At 36.4% G+C, this 20,993-nt stretch overlaps 1 protein-coding gene across 11 annotated transcripts in view; it reads right to left on the bottom strand.

The window, feature by feature from the left end:
- Positions 1-9,808: 9,808 nt before the first annotated feature.
- Positions 9,809-20,993, bottom strand: part of DOCK9 (dedicator of cytokinesis 9) — a 137,604-nt gene continuing 126,419 nt past the window's right edge. For 6 of the 11 annotated variants that reach the window (XM_075138090.1, XM_075138062.1, XM_075138072.1 and 3 more), the window contains 6 exons: positions 19,736-19,882; positions 17,423-17,633; positions 15,865-16,055; positions 14,541-14,641; positions 14,209-14,347; positions 9,809-11,042 (listed from right to left, as the gene is read on the bottom strand). In XM_075138090.1, coding sequence (XP_074994191.1) covers positions 10,920-11,042; positions 14,209-14,347; positions 14,541-14,641; positions 15,865-16,055; positions 17,423-17,633; positions 19,736-19,882 — 912 coding nt within the window. In that variant the 3' untranslated portion in view covers positions 9,809-10,919. Of the gene's footprint in view, positions 11,043-14,208; positions 14,348-14,540; positions 14,642-15,864; positions 16,056-17,422; positions 17,634-19,735; positions 19,883-20,661; positions 20,698-20,993 lie in introns of all 11 variants that reach the window. The other 5 variants (XM_075138153.1, XM_075138098.1, XM_075138109.1 and 2 more) reach the window with 1 other exon arrangement.

The raw sequence follows: 20,993 nt of genomic DNA, 5'->3' as shown, positions 1-20,993 counted from the left end.
GCCCAGTAGCAGAGTGGTTTCATAGTGGTTTCACAGGTGCTGTAGGGCAGGGGGTAAAACCACCATAGAATCATAGTGAAAATAGAGGCACATGCCCGGCTGGGCAGAGGAAATATGGCTGGATTAGTACAAGATCTTCTTCCAATTAACAGAGCCTTGTGCTCACTGTGCAGTCTAATGATACATTCTGTTTACCTCCACTTGCTGCATTAGTCCTCTTTACCGCAGAATTACGTTAGGAATTTGTTTATGTTCAGAACAATCCTTAAATCCTTTTCACAGGTGCTATTTTCCAAGAGACAATGTGTACATTTAGTTTTCATTTCTTGTTCCTAGAAGTATGACTTTGTAGGTGATAACACTAGCACACTATGTTTAAAGGTCCTAGTTTGGAGCAACTCAAATCGGAGAGATTGACCTTTGTTTTCCTGCAATTTAAATTGGCAGGTGTTTTTTTTTTTTAATTTTTCTGGAATATCAGTGAAAATGTTGAATAGTACCACTATGACACTAATTCTTTTGGTAAGTCGTCTAGAAAGCATCTCCATCTGACTTTCCATCAATGGTCTCTAAAAGCATTTGCCAGGCTGCAGCTTCAGCATCTGGATACACGCTCTATTATAATGGTCCACTCATATCGAACTATCATGTGGTGCTGCAGGGAGCTGAAACAGAAACATCAGGATCGGTTTGAATGAAATATGAGTGGGAACTATTTATGTGAAAGCACAAGCAGCAGCAAGGGTTGAAGGAACAGCATGAATTGATAACCAAGGACATGATTAACAGCAATTAAACTGGTAAACACTGAGGAATGTGCTGTTTACATCAAGACCTGGAGGCCTGAGCTCGGATAAGGCCACAGCAGGATGACTTGTCAGCAGAAGACCTGAGGTCCGGTAACAGGAGGATGGCAGCAGGGTTGCAGCACACCCTACGTGCCGCTCCGCTGCTTGTTATCCCAGCAGGAAGAAAGGCTGTAGCCATAAAGATACCCAAATGATGAAACACAAACAACAGGTAGCAACCTTCCCTACGGATTAGGGGGGCTGATGTAAGCAAGATTATGATGGAAAATCACATTGTAATAGCTGAAGGATATAAATACCTGGATGATTGTTGTGGTTTAACCCCAGCTGGCAGCTCAGCCCCACACAGCCGCTTGTTCATCTCCCAGCCAGTGGGATGGGGGAGAGAATCAGAAGGATAAAAGTATCTGGGTTGAAATAAAGACAGTTTAATAATTAAAACAAAACTGAACACCCCCCCCCCCAAAAAAAAACCCAAACCAACACAAAAAACCCCAACAAGAAAAGAAAAAGAAAACAAAGATAACCCCCCCGTCCAAAGCAAGAAAAACAAGTGCTGCCAAAAGCCTAATTGCTCGCCTCCAACCGACCGATGCCCAGCCAATCCCCAAGCAACTGCTGCCCTGGCAGCCTCCCTCACCCCCAGTTTTATTGCTGAGCACAATGTCATATGGTCTGGGATGTCCCTTTGGTCAGTCGGGGTCAGCTGTCCCGGCTGTGTCCCCCCCCAGCTTCTTGTGCACCCCCAGCCTCCTTGCTGGTGGGGTGGGGTGAGAAGCAGAAAAGGCCTTGGCTCTGTGTAAGCACTGCTCGGCAGGAACTAAAACATCCCTGTGCTATCAACGCTGTTTCCAGCACAAATCCAAAACACAGCCCCATACCAGCTACTATGAAGAATTTTAACCCTATCCCAGCCAAAACCAGCACATTGAAAAAGTTTTCCACTGCCAAGGAAGACCTCCAGACATGGCATTTACTCAAAAGCCACCATTCCTTGTCTTCTATGGGGATCTCCAGCCTGCCTGGCCTGGCCACTTGGACATGGGCTTCTCAGTGCTCATGAGCATGTGCCAGAATATGACTGGGTGAAATCTATGAGAGAGTCAACATGAGGGACTGAGATTGGTTTTGTTTAAAATAAATACCGCCTTCCCTTTTCTTCTGGCCTTGAGTTGAATTTTGTCACATTAATTTCCTACTGCACAGAGTCAATGAACTACAAAATAGTCTCTAAATTTATAGTCTCTGCAAAGAAGGAGGATAGCTGTTTGACCAGAACTATTTTCTGTATCAGCCTATTTTAGTTCTTTGTTATTTTAATCTCATAATAGACTTCCCAGTGTGGTGTTTCACACCAGTACCATGGCAACAAGCATATCATCATCCCACACGCTTTCTCTGAATATTGGGACAATGCGAACATTATTCCAAAATTCCTGTGCTCAGAGATCTCTTTTGAAGGAACATTAGCAGGCCAGCGCTTTTCGGTCAACTCTCACTACGCCTGGTTTCAGTTTTTAGGCCTGTAGACACTGAATAGCTGATAGAAATAAACTTCCTTTTGGATTATAAGGGAGCTATGAAATATATCATTACCTTCATGCAAAAACATTTTTGTCACTGTTTCTAAAGATAGAACATAACCACTTTGAACATATCTCCACACTTAACAATTTGACCTTTGACCACCTGCCTGGAAATGAGGCTATATTGCAGCTAGCAAGTATTTCAGCTAAATGCCTTAATATCTTCATCTGTGTGAGGTAGATTTTTCCAATCAATATCTTAAATTCCTTAGCAATTTTCTGTACTTTAATTTCTATTTCCTCTTCTTTCCACTTAAATATGTGATTTTTTTTTAAGTGTCAGTATTTCATCCTCAGTTTATCAAAAAGCAAAAGCATTTTCTCTCTTGCTGTCATAGCTTTGCATCCATCCAGTCAGCTTTTTTTAAAGCTTCTAGTTTTTACCATTTTATTTAATTAACAAGCTGAACAGATTTACTTTTTTTGGAATAAAATGTAAATTTCATTTTAGGGTTATCTCTGCCAGTTGATAACAAATATTGTCAAGTTTTGATCACTGGTTCCTAGACGTGCACCAAAATCCAGTATGGTAATTATTTAATTAAAATAACCTATAATCCATACTGGCTGTGTACTGTTAGATACAATAGTTTTCTACAAGCATATTGTAATAAGCATATTTTACTATTGGCTGTGAGTCATCTTCCCCCATAGATGTGCACGGCAAATTAATCATCCAGTTCTGAGCTTTAACAACACAGCTCTTCATCAACAAATTGCTGCCTTGTGCTTCACCAGCCGGTGCATCCCTTCATTTCTGTTTCAGTTCCTATGGTTCGGAGTTACCAGTATCTCCAAAACAGGTAACAATCAATTTTAGCGTAGGGTGTCACCTCCCCTATTTTATCTTTCTCAAGTAAATATGTGATACAAAAAAAAAAATCCCAGTCACATAATTACTCTAGGCACATTCAGATAAATTGTTTCAAGGCTTTATTATGTATTTTTACAGTCTACTAGCACACTGTGATAAGAAAATATTCAGCTGTTTCAAATTATGGATCCAGAACAAGGATCCATCACTGGTGATGATGAGAGGAAAAAGTTTTAAGCAATCTGAAAAAATCCCCTCAACAGGCTGCTGGTGGATGAACAAAATTTTTCTTTTTTGTCACAGGCCTTTTAAAAGTCTAAATAGTTTTGTTGACGAATCTTCCATTTTATTAGACCAATTATAAAAGGTGTTTGTCCCCTTACATGCCTTGGTTTTGATTACTATGGTTAAGGCAGCTACTAAAGCTTCACTAAATCAAATACAGCTCTGGACTCGCCTCTCCTCAAGCAACATTCACAGAGTTCTCAGAGTTACGGAATGACAATGGATTGAACAGTTTTGCTTAACTAAGGGTTTTTTCTTACAGTTATCTGTACATCCTTGGGAACTTCTTATCTTTTCCATTTACAGTTCATGCCATTGAAAAAAAATCACATTACTTAACAGCTCTATCAGAAGTTTCAGCTCTCTTGGTAGCTGTGCTAATAATGTTGACCAGTGCAAAACGATGCAGCCAATTTCTGTTCAGATTTCTTCCAGGCTTCAGATGCCTTTTTTTTCAAACTCTAAATAAGTAAGCTCGCTTACTTATTCAGCAGTTACCAGCATTTTCTTGTATATAGTCTGATAACTTTCCTGGACTGTTAGACCTCTGTTTTTCTTCATATACTTGAAAAAAATCTCATGTCTCACTTCCATTAATTTGAAAATTATGGCTGTATAAAGCTGGTTAAACCTTATACCAATTCTTAAAATATTAAATGGAAACTAAACTAACCTAAAAGAATATTTATTTTGTGACACAAGACTGTATTAAACATCTCAGTTCTGTCAATTTTGTTCACAATTTTCATGTCCCCATCTTAATTTGTCAAGTCAAACATTCACATTTTTGGCAGTCTGATATCACAGAGACAAACATAAAAAGATTATATAGCACTAGCTACAAAAACCACCATCCTCAGAAGCTACACTTGCTGTTCAGGTATCCAGTGTCAATGAATCTTACAGGGCAGAGAGAGAGACAAAGTTTAAAAAACAAAAGGCAATTTAAAACCAAGCACACGTTAGCTGAATTCATGCAGTATTGTATTAAACTGGATGCAGTTTGTGGCTGCATTATCCAATATTTGGGGGAAGAAATCTCAGACATGTCAACCCAAGATAAAAGGGAAGATTCTCCATCCAGATGTTGGCTTTAAAAGGTATGGTATCCCTTTAACCACAACTGCATGGCATTTAAAATCCTCCAAGCTCTCAAGCTTAATCAAAGTAGCAGTTGAAAGAGCCCACGCATACAAAAAGAAAGATGCTCTAAGGATGCACCGTGAAAGATTATTTACCTAAATCCCTTCGACCTCCTTTTTTGTCTTTCTAGCTAGCTAATCTTTTACAGTGTAATCCAAACAGCAAAACAGAATCATGCAGCTAGCAAAGCTCTCAGTGCTTTTTCATCATTCACAACATGCATCAATTAAACAAGGTGTAGCATTCCCAAGGTACTTTACTAATATCAGTTACACCTTGTTCTTGCAGAAAAAACAATTACAAGTTTTGCATAGAGAGAAGAAATTGTAAAACTCCTCCTTAAGCAGAAAATACCAGCAAACCCCCTAATATCTATTACAGTCAACTTGAAAGGGAAATACTGCCTAATCACTAGATATAATTTAAATTAATTAATTGTGTCAAGACCAAAAGATATTTAGTCTCTAAATGGCTTTTAAATAACTCATTAGACATTCAATATAATACTTCAGAAAGGAAAAAGCCACCATCAAAATGTTTTAAAGGTGTTAAAATAGTCACTTCTACAAATATCATAGAGACAATTGAAGTTAGTCATTATCTGCTTAATGTTTCCGTTTTTTCTACCCTTTGCCCAAGAAGCCCCAGGAGGCCTAGTCTGAGCACAGTTAATACAGAGTTTTTCAGTTCATGAAAAACACAGAACACTAGTTTTCCCAAACTTCACCAGATAGCCTTCATGACAGATACTGACTTACATGTCTTCTATTTACTGAAAATAAGTCTTCTCATAAAGAAAACACAGATAAAAGAAACTGAGTATTAGAAAAAAGCATTCCTGACTTACTAGACTAGGTGTTTTCATTAAGAGCCAGGTTCATCTAAATACACTGTTTTATTTGAAATCATTCCATTTAATTAAATACTATTTTAAAAATATTTATAACATTATGGTTAGGTTTAACATTATGTTTACCATGTCCAGCCTGAGAACTAACTGCAAAGACGCCCAAGACCACATTGCAAGTTGCTATCGTGTATGTAACTGTGGCAACAGTAAAATAGAGCGTGCTCAGCATCTTGAAAAAAGATTTTTGTAGCACAGGTATCAGTTTTCTGATTTGCCCAGTTTCCTGATTTGTCCGTACACCCCCTCATCTCTACTTGCCTTAAACCCAACTTGTCTCCTCATTCCTGTGACTTTACCTCCTCTCCTCTGCAGTACATGTAGTTTTCTTTCCACAGTACTCTACCTACCCACAGTACGCTACGGAGTACACTATCATCTGGGGAAAGAAGCCATATTATCACTTATTTTGAGTTAAACTGATGCTGATTTATTGGCCACCCTGTGCATACTGATTGGCCAGCTGGAGAGCAAGTCATGTTCACATTGCAGCGCTTCCATAAGCAATGCTATTGATTTAAATCTATCACCTCTGCCAGCCAATTTTTTCATTAAGCATGTAGAAACCTTTCAGCCAAATTTGGCAAAGATCAAGACTGGTCAACAGCTTCAAAAGTTACTAGGGAGAACACCAAATTGTTGGAAGAATAGAGTGAATTGCATAAGCGGAATTTTCTTAAGGAAACAGGCTAAAAAGGAAGAAGAATTAAAAATATCCCCACATCTCATGGGTAGGTGAAAAACCTGTATCATAATAATCGCCTGAAAAATTAAACAAAACACCAGAGTATCTGCTGGTGAAGTATGCAAGAAAGTTGTTCTTCCCAAATTTTCTGAAACTGTGCCCATATTAAACACCTTGCTTTTGAAAATGTTTAATGCATGTTGAAATTTTTAAAACTTCAAGAACCAATGCATTATGATCACCCAGAGCAGCCTAAATATTTTATAAGAAATAGTACTGTGATACATAAAGAAGAAAACTATACAGTTATTATACAGTATAGACAGAAAAAAATACAAGAAACCAAGGCAAGGTAGACAAGCAATTGTGTTTAGACAGCTAGGCTTTAGCTAATTAATATCTACATCCTTTCACGTATAAGACACTACAAATGCGTGTTACAGATATATACACAGATATCATTCCCCTAGCCTAATGGCCATCCCTGTAAAACATCCATAAAATGTCCATTGAGTTCATTTAGTCCATGACTTTGGGCTCCATCTGGTTATGGTGGTGACTCAGGACCATCTATTCCTGACTACTGGCCCCAGTATCCCAGCATTGGAGAAAACAGCTGATAATTGGCTCACCTGGATGATGGCTGGAATCTTTTTGCTTCTCACAGCTCACTTAGTGACCAGGTGGTTTCTGACTTGTTTATGATTTCTGTCTCTTCCCCCTCCTGTTCTTGTGACTGCTTTGCTGCAGAACAGGCTGCCTCTTTCGATTCTCCCTCCTGCTCTCAGGAGAAGCTTCCTCCTCCCTTACTAAATGAGTTGACTTCCACTTCCATTGTTTCTTCTTGACTATCGGGGCAACTGGTATAGTTGAGGGTTGGGTCTCTGGTTTAGCCGGGGCTGTTTGTATGTCTTCAGATCCAGAGACCCTCCTCTTCCCCTTGAGGGTGCTGAATAGTGCTTGGTAGGCATATACCAGCCCCCTGCACAGGGCGATAAATTGTGCCTCTGGCATAGCCAAGGCATTCTTTTTCCAAACATTCTATCACTTCATCAAGATCCTGCGCTTGTTTGGAGGTGAAGTCCCAGACCATCAGAAATGACAACCCTTCTAGGTACCTGCCCATACTCTCGCAAATGCCTTGCTACCCATACCCATACTGCCTTGGGACATATCCCTATGTGATATTCCTAAACAGTTGGTAAACCTTAGGAAAAACTGGAAACATATTCTTGAAACATGCTCATAGGAGTATTTTGGTTACCCAAGGATGTCCAAGATATTGAAGAGTTATTGTAAAAAGGGAGAAAACATCTACCCCACAGGAAAAGAAGGGGACGGTGCCGTTCTTCATTCCTTCCACCAATTGGTTCTCAGAGGAGAAAAGGGAAAAAGTGTAATTGTTAATTGTCTTCATGAGATGGTTCCTGAAGTAAAGGGAAAGCAACAATGCAGGGCCCAAACACCAGATTAGGCTCAAGGCCAATGTTTTTATCATAGTTCTCCCAGGCAAAACACAACCAATGCTACACTGCACAGCAAATTGCGGAAGTCAAATATAGACTTTAACAAGCTCAAATTTGATGTGCAGCAAAAAAAAGGGGAGTATGGCATTGATCAGATAAACCAATGCCGCGAACAAGTAAATCAACATAGCGACCAGCCACTGTTAAACAGATGATAATTATAAGTTCCCTCTAACATGCTGTGGTCAAATCTGTTATCTCAAACCCTTCAAGCCTCACACTGGGTGCCAAAAAGGACTGTCGTGGTTTAACTTCACACAGCCACTCGCTTTCTGCCCTGCAGCAGAGTAGGGGAGGGAATCTGAAGAGTAAAAGTGAGAAAACTTGTGGGTTGAAATAAAGACAGTTTAATACGTAAAAAACCCAAACAAAACAAAGAAAAACAAAACCAAGGAAAACAAATGATGCAAAAAACCCCAGTTCCTCACCGCCAGCCAAGCAATGCCCAGCCAGTCCCTGAGCAACCGCTGCCCTGGCAAACTTTCTCCCCAGTTTTTATTGCTGAGCACCACGTCACATGGTGTGGGATATCCCTCTGATCAGTTGGGGTCAGCTGTCCCGCCTGTGTCTCCTCCCAGCTTTTTGCGTGCAGCCCCAGCCTACTCGCTGGCACAGCAGGGTGAGAAGCAGAAAAGGCCTTGGCTCTGTGTAAGCACTGCTCGGCAGGAACTAAAACATCCCTGTGCTATCAACACTGTTTTCATCAAATCCAAAACATAGCACCATACTAGCTACTGTGAAGAAAATTAGCTCTATCCCAGCCAAACCAGTACAGAGCCCAAGTCTTTATAAATAAAGAATAACCCATATTAGATACTTGATTTGCATGTTGTGGAAGCAACAGCAGAAAAGGGAGGCTGGTACAGAATGAATTATTCAGGAGGTAAAACCCAACAACTATAATCTTAGCATATCTAAAACCAAAACAATACATTAGAGGGTACGTTCTCTCATATGAATGCATCCTGTAAGATTATAAACAAAATGTCTGTAGACTTAGAGTTAAACACATGCTAATCATTAATACTACCCTACATAAACCTACATCAACCTTTTGTCAACCACATTTCACTGTTTTTCATAGGCCAACTTTCAGGAAGTACGCAACACAGTTACACATATATTTAGGTGTATATAAATATACATAGATACATATTCAATTATGAAGACATACTACATTTATAGGTTGGTTAGCAGATACAACTGTGTCAAACAGGTCTCAGTGCAAAAGGTGGTGTACAACTGTAGGAAACTGTCAGTTCTGCTCCCAAGGCAAAGGGAAAGTTGGAAAAAGTGGGGTAATTACAAGAAGCCACCATAATGTACAGAATTTCTATTAATATATTGATATAGAAATCTTCCTGAATGGCAAAACAACTTCACAGGATATTTTCTCCTAATAATGAAATACCTTTTGAGACTAACTATATTGATAGGTAACAAAGTATTCCTATATCCCTTTTCCACAAACGAACAAAAAAGTGAAAGCATATAGGGTGGAGGGGTAGAAAGGGGACTGTTGGACAGTCTCTTATCACAGCATTATGGGTTCACTGTCTAGAAGTATTTGTCTGGGGGGTTTCTTCCCTTTTTTTTTTTTTAAGGAAAAGAATTTTAAACAAACAGGAATTTTGTTTCAGAAACATAATTGGAAAAAGCAGAGTTATCCAGCGTTTCACTACCAGGATGAACTGTTTTGGAAAAATCTTTGATGAATAATGGCAACATATGAGTTTCATGCTACGCTACAGAAAACGACAGTAAAGCTTATGACAAAGGAAAAGATGATTTCTACTGATGAAGAGTTTTGAGGACTTCCTAATATTAACTGTACTGGTGAGTAACAACCTTCAGTTACTGTAACATGCTACTTGAGTCAAACATGATGGATCCAAAACTGATAACTTTATTGACAAGGAATATGAAACACACTCTAGAAGCGTCTGCATCTCATCTCACACTTAAGCTTCAAAAAGTCATTTTTTTTAATCAAGCTTTCATCTTTCCCCAGTCTCAGGGACAAATCTGAAATAAAAACCAGAGCACACAGTGAGAAAAGTAACTACTTTTTTCCTTTTAATATAGATGTAGTACAGAATGTTTAATTACAGCAGGACAATGCTTCCAGTTAAATAAAATTAAAAACCTTTATTTTCCCCAAATATAAAATTACTAAATTAATGTCTTAAAAGAATAAGAATATGGAAAAAGCTTTAAATTATACCACCATTTACCACAGTAACCATGATCACCAATTACATATCCATTGCTTTGGCAAAAAAGTTTTTTTCTTTTAATAACTGCATATAAACCTAACATAGCAAAGACTGTATACATCTTTATATTGCACTTATTTATATACAGGAATAAATGAACTGTAAAGTCTGCATATACTTGGAATGAGCAAATTTTCACAATAAACTGAAAGCAGAAGGATAAGAGCTGGTATGAATATTAAAAAATGCTTAGAAATGTAATACATTTATGTACAGACTGTATGGACTGTATTAACAAACAATATGTACATAACAATTTACTACTATTGATATTTTAGTATAACTCAGTGTTCATTAATACAGACCTTTGGTTGTGTTTAGTTGTTTAATAAGATCTAAGCTCACATACCTCCAAAATGCAACAAGGTATAAAATAAAGCACAACAAATTGCCAAATGGTACAAAAACTACTATTGTCAGTTCCATTAAACCCAAAAAACTAGTGTCTCTCTGTAGCCCCAAAATAGTTCTTGTACTTGGAATCAATCTCTATGTGCCATACACAAAAAGAACACCTGAATGTTACACATCTGCAAAATTACATCCCACAACACTTTTTTATAATGTGCAATTAATTTTAATAATACTTTCTAATGAAAAAGAGAAATTAACTTCAACTTTATAATAATTTTCCAACAGGCACCTCTGCAACGACATTGTGAATACTTTTAGATGTTACCAGCAAGATTAGAAAAATATATGCGCGCCTCCCTTATTCTAAAAGACTATTACCAGTACTGCTATTTGCTAAGTGTGCTCAGACATTCGTATGAATTATGCAGCTTGCACGTGCCCAAAATTTAGCTTCAAAATCATCCTGAGTTTGCACACAATTAAGCAAATCCACATACTTTAAAAAGAATGAACATACTTTCCTTTACAAAACAATCATGCAACTGAAGAAGAACTGGGCATTCCATGAACCGTTGTGCTTGTCGGAGTTCCACTTATGGCGTTGAAAATGTGTAGCGAATTAGGCATAACACTGGCCTTTTCTTCAACCGGAGTAATCTTAAAATGGAAAACATGTATTTACGAAAACGTTACAAAATGACACAAGCATTTATAAAACAGCTAACCAATTTCATAAGGTGCTGCTTATCAACTCAATTTTTTAGTACTTTCTCAATTGCACAGAACTTCTTTTTGGGGATGGTTACTCTTTTCAGCCATCCTCTACTAGATTTAGGAGGGCAGTAGCTGTTTTCTGCAACATCAGTTCTCCTAATTCAGGTATTACACTGTCCTCTCTAGAGGAAGCTTGAATAGCTTCTCTCATTTCTCTTGTTAACTTTCAAAAAGAGTTTCACAAGGACAACAGGCTTGCTTTTTGCCCTTTTTTTTTTTTTTTTTTTTTTTTCTTTTTTTTTTTTTTTTGACTTAGAGGTATGATTTGAACATTTCTTATAACAAGTTATTGAAGCACCAAAAAGACTTCATTCTTAACAGCTATAAATTTACTAATGCTAAGATTAGAAATACTGGAAAGAAAGGAATTATGTAAAGATTAGACAAACTAAGAGCAGAAGAAACAGAATCTAATTACCATCCCATCTGATCATATCGGCAAGCAGCAGAGGAGAAAAAAAGAAAAATCTGTTAAGATTCTTTTCTATATTTTTCATAACAAAATTTTTGCAATTGTTTAAAATCTACACTATTACAAGACAGCTAATAAGTTTTTTTCAATGACATTAGAACAAACATTGTGAGAAGCTCTTTTTCCAAATACAGCAATAGGCAGGCACACAAAGGTTACATTTTTAAAGATTTCAGTGAAAAGTCTCATGATTCCAAGCCTTCAGGGGAGTGATCAATCTAATTTTTTTTTAAAAAAACAACCCAACAACATAGCATGTTTTAATTATTTACAACTAATTACATTTATATAAAAAGAATACAGTGGTAGGCTAATAGTACACATTAATTCAGTCAGTGCTGTACTTTCGTATTCTGTTCATACTATCTTAGTTGTTTGCCCCTTCTTCTTTTTGTTTACTTTTAGACAATGTGATTTACTCTTGAAGTTCCAGGCATTACATGCTTTTTCTTATCATCAATCTTTGGAAACTCACACACCTGAGCATTTTTTAAACATATATATTTTGCATTAATTGCATTAATTAATTAATTCATAGTATTTTTTCTTGTGTACAAACTGTCATTATATCCTTTTACTTTTTCCTATGCCAGGGGAATATTAATCTTTCATTTATTATCCTTATCATTAAATTATTTGACCAAAACGTTTTCCTCTCTTTTCTGAAGGGGTCTTCTGTACGGCTGTCTAATTCTCCCATATACCTCATTCATCTTAATCAGCTGTCCAATCAGTTATCGTCCATTCTAAAACCCTCCACTGCTTTCTGCTTTTCAATACATCACATTGAAATACAGTCAAACTGTGTCATTTTTGTCAGCTAAGCAATCTCTTTTCCTGTTCCAGGGATCTTTCAAAACTGTTTTCCTCTACACACATGTCTGAAAGACACTGTTTTTTTTTTTTTAAAAAAAAACAACACATGGATTCTGATAAAGTGGCATCACTCCCTACAAACCTTGTTTCACGATATTCTCTGTCACTGGTGGTTAAAAACAGCTAGTTTTGTGATAAGCTTTTCCCTGTTATAGTATAACAAAAGAATACGAGAACGAAAATAAAGCCTATGCGCTTGCTGTATTCTTGTGCTTCACCATATTATTTCATATTATATCATAGCACAGAGCTACTCATAGCACAGTACCCGAGAAAACCACATCAGGAAATAATGGAGAGCAAGAAAGCGTGTGAAGGGAACTTTAGATACTTGACACATTTTTGAACAGAAAAAAATCTCCATAAAAGTTTTGATACCATCAAAGCAAGGGTAGAATAAAGGCAAATCTTTCCTAGATAAGCCTACGGATAAGCCATTATACCAGCAAACTGATTAGCTTTTTTAGCAAGTATTTCTTGGATAATAATAAAGTAATTTAGAGATGTCAAAAAATAGTAAATGGGTAAAGTCATTGTACATCTAAAGGATGCAATCCTGAAAAAAAGCTGCAAGATTAACAGTGTGTTTAAAATGTCAGCTAGACTGAATGCCTCAGGTAGGTCTCAAGTTTGATTTTTCCTGTACAATTTGATTTCTGAGTAAAGCCTATAGTTTTTGTGCGGACAAGAGAAACTCAGAGCTCCTCTTTGTATCAATTGATTATCCAGACTAGAATGCATTGGTTCCTAGACTAAGAAAAGCTGCTATTATGGTCATACATCTAAGAAAGTCTCATAGACGTGTATTTGTAAGGTAAAATATTATCAGAAAACACAGGTATTTCTTGTGGGCCAGAAATACAAGTCTTGAGGGTTAAGAACTATGAGCTAGTCTATGGCTCTGCGAAAAGATTATACAAATAACAGTGGATGAAAGAAAAGGACCCTGAAGTGATGAATATGATAAATAAAAATGTCAAGAAGGCAGGGATCAAACATGAATCTTCAGCCCTTCCTGTCCTCCTGGAAATAATATCCTTGCCTCTGAAGTCAGGAGACATTTCTACCATAGATCCCAGATGCAAGGTCCTACATTTCACTTCACAAGAGTTCTGGTTTTCCTTTTCTCATATCTCCAGCTTGTCTGTAGTGGATTCCCCTCAAGAAAATGTGTTGGAATACCTCTTGAAAGGTGTTTAACTCTTTGTTGCAAAAGTAAATGCTTATACCTCCAAAATCTGAAGAAAAAGGGCTAAGCTTGCAGATCAAATCCCCCTACAGTTACCAGGAAGTATAGACTAAAATGAACTTTTTGGGTCACTGAATAGCTACCCCTCTAACTACTACATATATGAAGTATAAATGACATATTTATGTCATTAAACTTGTTTTATCTTCACTGTAGTCTTCCTCTCCTACAAAAAAATACGCTGGTGCCAACCAGATTTACTTTCTTAATGAGGAAGACTTAATTCTGAAGGTCAAGAAAGTATCTGCAGAAAATTCACAAAGAGAAAAAAAACCAAGGAAGTTCCACAATTCCATTATATGCTTATACTCCAACCGGGGGGCGGGGAGGAGGCGGGGCGGGGGAGAAGAAACAATACTTTTACGTAAAGCATTACATACACTTTTCCTAGTGGGTTCACATTACAGCTACATTCTGAATGCTGGTATGTATAATTTAATTTCAGCACATACTTGTTCATGCATTATTTCAGAAAGCTCTTTTGCCATTTCTCTGTAGTTGGCCTTCATTTCTTCTTGATATTCCAACTGATCTTCCTTTATAAGTCGTTCATTTACACCCAGAGCATGCCCACAAGCTTCAACAAATTGCCTGATTTAGATAAAATAATAAAAAAAAAAATCTCAATCAGGAATACAAAATCCAAAAGATTAATTCAAAATGCCAGCTTAAAGTATGTTTTTAATGCAGTCAGAACACTATAAAAGTTAAAAGTTTTAAAAAAAAATTTTATGATATCAGTCTTGAAAAAAAGTAAATTTTTTTTTCCCCAAAAAAAACATACCTAAAAACTTCCTTTAGCAGCTTTACTTTATTGTCTGGATATCTTTTGGTGTTTGTGTCATCTAAGAAAGCTCTTGCATATGCTAACGGACCAGCATTAACCTAAAAAGAACAAGAATTACAAAATAAAGTCAGTTCTCAGACATATTTTCTTAGCAATAACAGATAACTACAGGTGTCTGTCTGATCTGCTTTTCTTAGGAGAACACATTGATTTCAAAAAAGCTGGACTTATGAAATAAGACGACTGCTGGAGTTGGAACATAAAAGCAGGAGAGTTCTCTACAGCACTCTGTATGAACCTGTCCTGGCACAAAGAAACCACTTCAATGATGTGGCAAAGTAACTGCTGATAGTGCCAATTTGTCCTCTCTGTTTATGAAATTAGGGTAGGAAAATGAGCTAAATCTACTACTGTTTGGTCTGCTTATCTATTGAAAACATTCTTCCAAGCTGAAAATTCTGCAATAATTAGCAAAAATTTAATTGTCCTATTATGTCACCTACATGAAAAGTGGATTTAACGATTTCTGACTCATCCCTATTATTCTTTTATATTAGCAGTAAGAGCCCCTCCCTTCTTATCCCAAATGCTAGTTTGACAACTTCCTGGTTCTGGAACCTTGGGGGGTTTTTTTATTTATTTATTTTCTCTTCAACAACATGACAACAGTTCATTTCAGGTAACTGTGTTTACTGTTCCTTTGATTTGAATCAGTTAAAAATAATAGAGCAGCACTTTTGTCATTGCATTCTTAAGACCCTTACCATATTGATTTGTACATGCTATAACTGCTTTATGTACCCTGTTTTGGTGAATCTGATGGTTTTTTTATACATTCAGTTCTTGCTTGCCTTAGGCAAAATAAAATGTTGCACAGTGAGATTTTCTATTACCCTCCTATATTTTGGCACTCCCTCTTCATCTCCACAGGGATCTGACCAAGATATAAAAGCAATAAAGACCATCTTGAACCTACTGTGAGCAGACCTACATCTAGGCAAGATATGTTCATTCATCCTCATATGGGAAGTCACTATTTTATGGTAGCTTCAGCTTTACACCAAAACCTGATGGGGCTCAGACCACCATAGATTCCAGAGATGAATCTTAATCCTTTCATGTAACCGTCCATGATCAGTGTTTATATGAAATACTTTTATTGCTTTTCCTATTCTGGAAATAACTGCAAACAGTAAGCATATTTCTAATTTAGGACATTCTTGAATATACAGAATAGAGACTAATGATAAAATGCTACTTATATAATTTTTCAGGGACAGAAGTAAGCGAAATAGCTGAATGGCAAAGTATATGCTCTTACCTGAACACTGACACTTCCTTGTAGCTTCAGCTGCAATTTGATCATATCTACTTCAGCTGAAGAGCAAAGCTGCCTAAGTTCTGCAACTTTTTTACTCATTTCATCAATGGCTACTTCGATTGGGTTTAAATCAGTATGGTGCTGGTACATTACTGGAATGCGCTTTTTCACATATGGGAAACAATGTATAGCTATGGATGGAAACAAGTTTAATATGGTTAGAGAAAGGTTTTTGAATAAGGTGCGTTTGGATAGAATTTTATGCTAAAATCTCATTTTGATGTAATTAGTTGCCCAACTTCATATGAGAACCATAAAAAGAATTGCGTATCATTCACATATCTCAAAGAGGAGAAGAATCAAAACCAGCAAAGCTGTATTTTCTGTTTCCTCACAAGTATTAGCTATGGACAGCTGACATTATAAAGTCATTTATTTCAGTTGCTTTTACCACTATATTAAGACAGTGATACAGAAGCTCACACTTAACAGAGACAAAACACAAAATAGTCTTTTTCTAAGAACAAGGAAAGCTAGACTTCAGACTCACAATTCTTGAAGTTTAAGGAAAAAAAACCAAAAAAATTATTTGAGGATTATCCCTTGAATAAACCAATCTGAAAACCTAGTTTTGGCTAAAAATATGAAAAGTATTTTAGCTGATAGCTATAAAGGACTTTAAGTAAGTGAAATGGAAAAACCCATATAGAACAGAGTTAGACCATTTGAATTAATGCTTCCAGTCAAAGCGCAACTTGTTATTTCACAAATTCAGATTTACATGTTATACAGAAACATCACCAAGCACACCATAACTTTTCATTATCTCCCTTAAAAGTATAATAAAATGTTTTGTATCACTGAACGAAATATCTCTAAAGTTTGAGCCTATGGGGAGATAGATGGCCACTCTCTCTCCCTTCTAAAGCTGACAAAGGAGAAACTAAAGCTCAGTGATTAGTCCAAAGTCACAATTGAACAGAGGCTGGAAACCAAACCAGAACCTGCCTTCAGGCTCTTTTAGCTGCTTTTAGACAAAGAACCAATGCTGCATTTAACAGGTCCACAGACGGAAAGAATGTTGAAAAACCCCATACCCAAACCAGCAAGCATAATACCACCATTCTTCAATGTTTTACAGCAAAGAGAGGTGGGCACAGGGAATAGGGAAGGGAGAGATGCAGACATTCCATTATTAAAAAAAAAAAACCAAAATTATTTAGAAGTGAAGGGTAGTTAGAGGTTTTTACTCTTTTTCCAATGCTTAGGGGTTAAGAAATCACACAATGATATATGTATTATCAAATGGTCATTTCTAAGTGATTGCATATAATTTATTTTCAAGTATGTACTAATTTTGAATGGTTATTTTGTCTAACAGTACTTTGGTATTCTTTGCAATTCTTGTCACCTCCAACAATCGTGTGTGAAGTCTTCTAAAGGATTTTTTCTGACAAAATACACAACATATAGAAAAACCTAGTATCAAGAATTAAGTATAAAAAAACAAAATAAAAGAGCAGCTTTCTTTTAAAAGAAATTTCTGTTCAATTAGTACCTGTCAAAATAGTCCGTCGCTTACACTGTTCTTCTACTCCTCCTTGTCTTTTACCAGCTTGAGTAAAAGGCATCTCAAACATAAAGCGACGAATGTTATGAGTCCTTTCAAAATCTGTTTTTCTTTCTTGCAACTCTTTTTCTTCAAAGTATGGAATTACATGTGTAACTTGAATATATGCATATTTTGAATCTAAATCCTTAGGATTTACCTTAAAAACATGACAAAAAAAAAATCAAATAGCTACACTGTGAATAAAGTGGATTTAATTGTAATCACACAACTATCAGAAATTAAATTCGATCTCTTAACCTGTAAATTACTGAAACCACAGGAGATGTTAATGCCCTCATGGGGCTTCTTTGCATTCAGTTTCTAACTATTAGGAAGACAACACAGATAGATGCATCACAACATGTTGGGGGTTTTTTTTGGTTTTGGTGTTGTTTTTTTTGTTGTGGTTTTTTTTTTTTGGTTTTTTTTTGAGGGGGTTTGTTTCGTTTGTTTTTAAGCACTCATTATCCATAATTGCTGTATGCAGAACTGCAAACAAAAACATAATACAGAATTATACCCATGATTAACACTAGAAGGCACAAATTCAGAAAACCCAGAAACAAATACTTGTCCTCCATGACAACTGATACAACAGTAGATTGGAGACCAAAAGTTGCTAGTGATAAAAAAAGTTAATAATTAAAAATAAAACCCAACATTGTAAATAGTTCAGATATCACCTTCAGAAGGCACTCCTCCCAACCTGCCTGTCTCAACTCTGGCACCCTATGAGGGTACCAAAGAATATACTGGTGGGAGCAAGGCAAATTGAAGGCTTCACTATTTAGTTCATTTTGTTTCTAGAACCGGATGAGTAAGAGCCTCATGGACTGGCAGATTTTTAATTTGGTAAAAGCAGCAACTAGTCTCCAATAGATAAGGCCTCCTAGGTCTTTGCCCAACAGGGTCCCTAAATGGACCAAGGAATTTTTTTTTTTTTTTTAAATTCCCCCAACCACGGGATAGAGGCCACCCTAAACCTGTGCATCTTAAAAGTTGTTGCCTACCATTTTAGTCCCATGTCAAATATTCATATTATCTCTGCCTGACTGCACCATTTCACTTCTATAAACTAAGTGGGAAAAACAACAATGCAAATACACACACGGAGTCACCAGGTAAGTCCTGGAGCAAACTGGGAACAGAGCTAAGGTCTCCCTGCTCCCTGCTATTGGAACATGCTGCTTGATTATTTTTTTTTTAAAACCTGCAATGTTTTCAAGATTATTGGACTGGAACTTAAGTGGTAATTTATGTACTCATTCTGATACAGCTGATAGAAAATGTTCCCTACAAATGCTGACAAACACATGCATTATAATTCATTGTAAAGAATTCAGGAGGGTATACTGGAAGTGCTGTGAAAAACTGAGATTACAATATAAATCTCTTGCCTTCCATGGCATGAAATCTAGCCCTTGCATAAGTCCTCCTCTCCTTTTAAAGTTCCAATATTGAAAAGCCTACCATTGCTGCACTTTCAGGCCGAGAAGCACAGAACTTTGTGATCTTACTGGTAGAATCAAGCAATAGAAGAGACAGGAAATTATTATAAGAGAAAATCACCATAAAGTCTGAATCCAAACAAAAGCTAAAAATTAGCTGAGGAAGGGAACAAAAGGAATGAGAGAGGCATCTTGTGCAGTATGTGTTCTTCTCAGCGTATCTTTAGTTCACCAGTTTTGGAGCCTTCAATTACAAAGGAAAGCATTTCCTATGACAAATCTAGACTTAACCAGGTGACTTTGTGTGAGCATTTTTTTCTACAGTTTAAGCGTTTATAAAATTGAACAGGGTCAGAGACATAAGCAAAGGATAACAAGAACAACTGATACAGAGTTAAAATGTTGTTTACATTTACATTCTTTTCTCAGAAGAGGGGTCTGTTTCTTACTTCAGAAGAAAGTTTGGACTCTGCCCTTGAGGTGCAGAAAAGGGAAAAACTTCCAAAGAATGACTGTGCATGAACTGGCAAGAAATATACCTAAAGGTAACATAGGGTATAGTCATAATCCAAATTTGTTTTAAGATACAATTTTTATTTTGGGAGGTAACACTGTGGAAATTAAGATTTTTGGTTGTTCTTAAAGGTAAACTTAACAGAAGATGATATTTCTCTCATGCCCTTCAACCAGTAGAGTTTTTGGACACATATGTTTGTGTACCAACTGAGTAACAGACAGCGGTCCCAGAGTATTTCAAGTGGATTAATGGAAGTAATATATTAGAATTTTTTAGAGAGAATAAAGATCATACTTTGCCAGAATCCTGAATCATTTTGACATTTTCAGATCCAAATTTGTCAGAGTAGAGTTTTTGGAGTCTTTGGGAAATTTCTGAGAGAGGAGTGAGTTTAGGCTCTTTATAGATATATTCCTTTCCATCTTCATCCTCAAAGAATCCCTGTAAAAAATGAAGTAATGAAAATCTTGGGGAAAAAACACATAGGGCAATGATGAAGATGAACATAATGTGTGTTGTTCAAAGCAAATATAAACATTTAACATCAGGATTCAAGCAAACATAAATATAGAGAAATTAAAATCTAAGTAGAAAAGGTTTCCTCAGAGAATAAAAAAAAAAGAAAAATGTAATTATCTACTACAGAATGAGTGAAAGATAATGGAAACACACAGTTAAAATTTTAAAGGTTTGTTGTAATTTTATGGTGTGCCAAGCCTTTGAGATAACTTTTCTTCACTTTTATTTAAAAGTGAAATTTCAGCACTGTTTCACTTGCCAAAACAGAAATCTTGTTGCCCGACAGGACTATCTCACAAGTGAGTATTTTGGTAACGGTTTACATAAAAATAATATGAAAAATTAATTCCAGAAATTGAAATTTAATTTATGTAAAAATCTTAATTTTATGTTGTATTATATTGCCATCTACTACTTTATTTTTTATTATAAAGCATTTGTTTTAAAACCGTAACTAAATGCAATATAGAGTACATGGAAAGTGAAACAGGTCTTTGGCTTAAAACAACAAGCCATCTCTGAGTTCATGTTTGAAATCAGAAAATAAATATTTTTGTCATAAATGAAACAGACAAAATAGAAAAGCACAACATATCATGTATAAACACAGGCTAGATTGACAAAAATACCCACATCAAACTAAGGTGAAATGCAGTAGTTTTTACTGCATCGCTTGCTTTGTAAGCGGTTACTGTAATTACCTCAACATCTGTTTCACTGTCTGTAAACTGGTATTGCTACAAAGTTATAAAAGACAACAGAATACATGTAAAGTTATACTGCTCAGACTATTTTACAATTTTCCATGCTCAGCTGAACAATTAGCAACTGGGCTATGCATGTAGAAAGTGTATTACTTGATACTGCATGATACCATACAGATACATATGCATTCTAGACATAGAGGACGTGAAGCTGTCCAATACACAGCCAGAACTTTTGTTTGAAGCATGCAATAGTAATGCATAGAAAAGAGTGATTTGTTCTCTAAATGGAACTTAATGTTATTTTTAAAATTGCAATGGCTATTAAT

The sequence above is a fragment of the Calonectris borealis genome, chromosome 1 (assembly GCF_964195595.1).
Source record: "Calonectris borealis chromosome 1, bCalBor7.hap1.2, whole genome shotgun sequence".
Classification (NCBI taxonomy): domain Eukaryota; kingdom Metazoa; phylum Chordata; class Aves; order Procellariiformes; family Procellariidae; genus Calonectris; species Calonectris borealis.
Note: the sequence above shows the minus strand (reverse complement) of the source record. Positions and strands in the feature narration are given on the sequence as shown.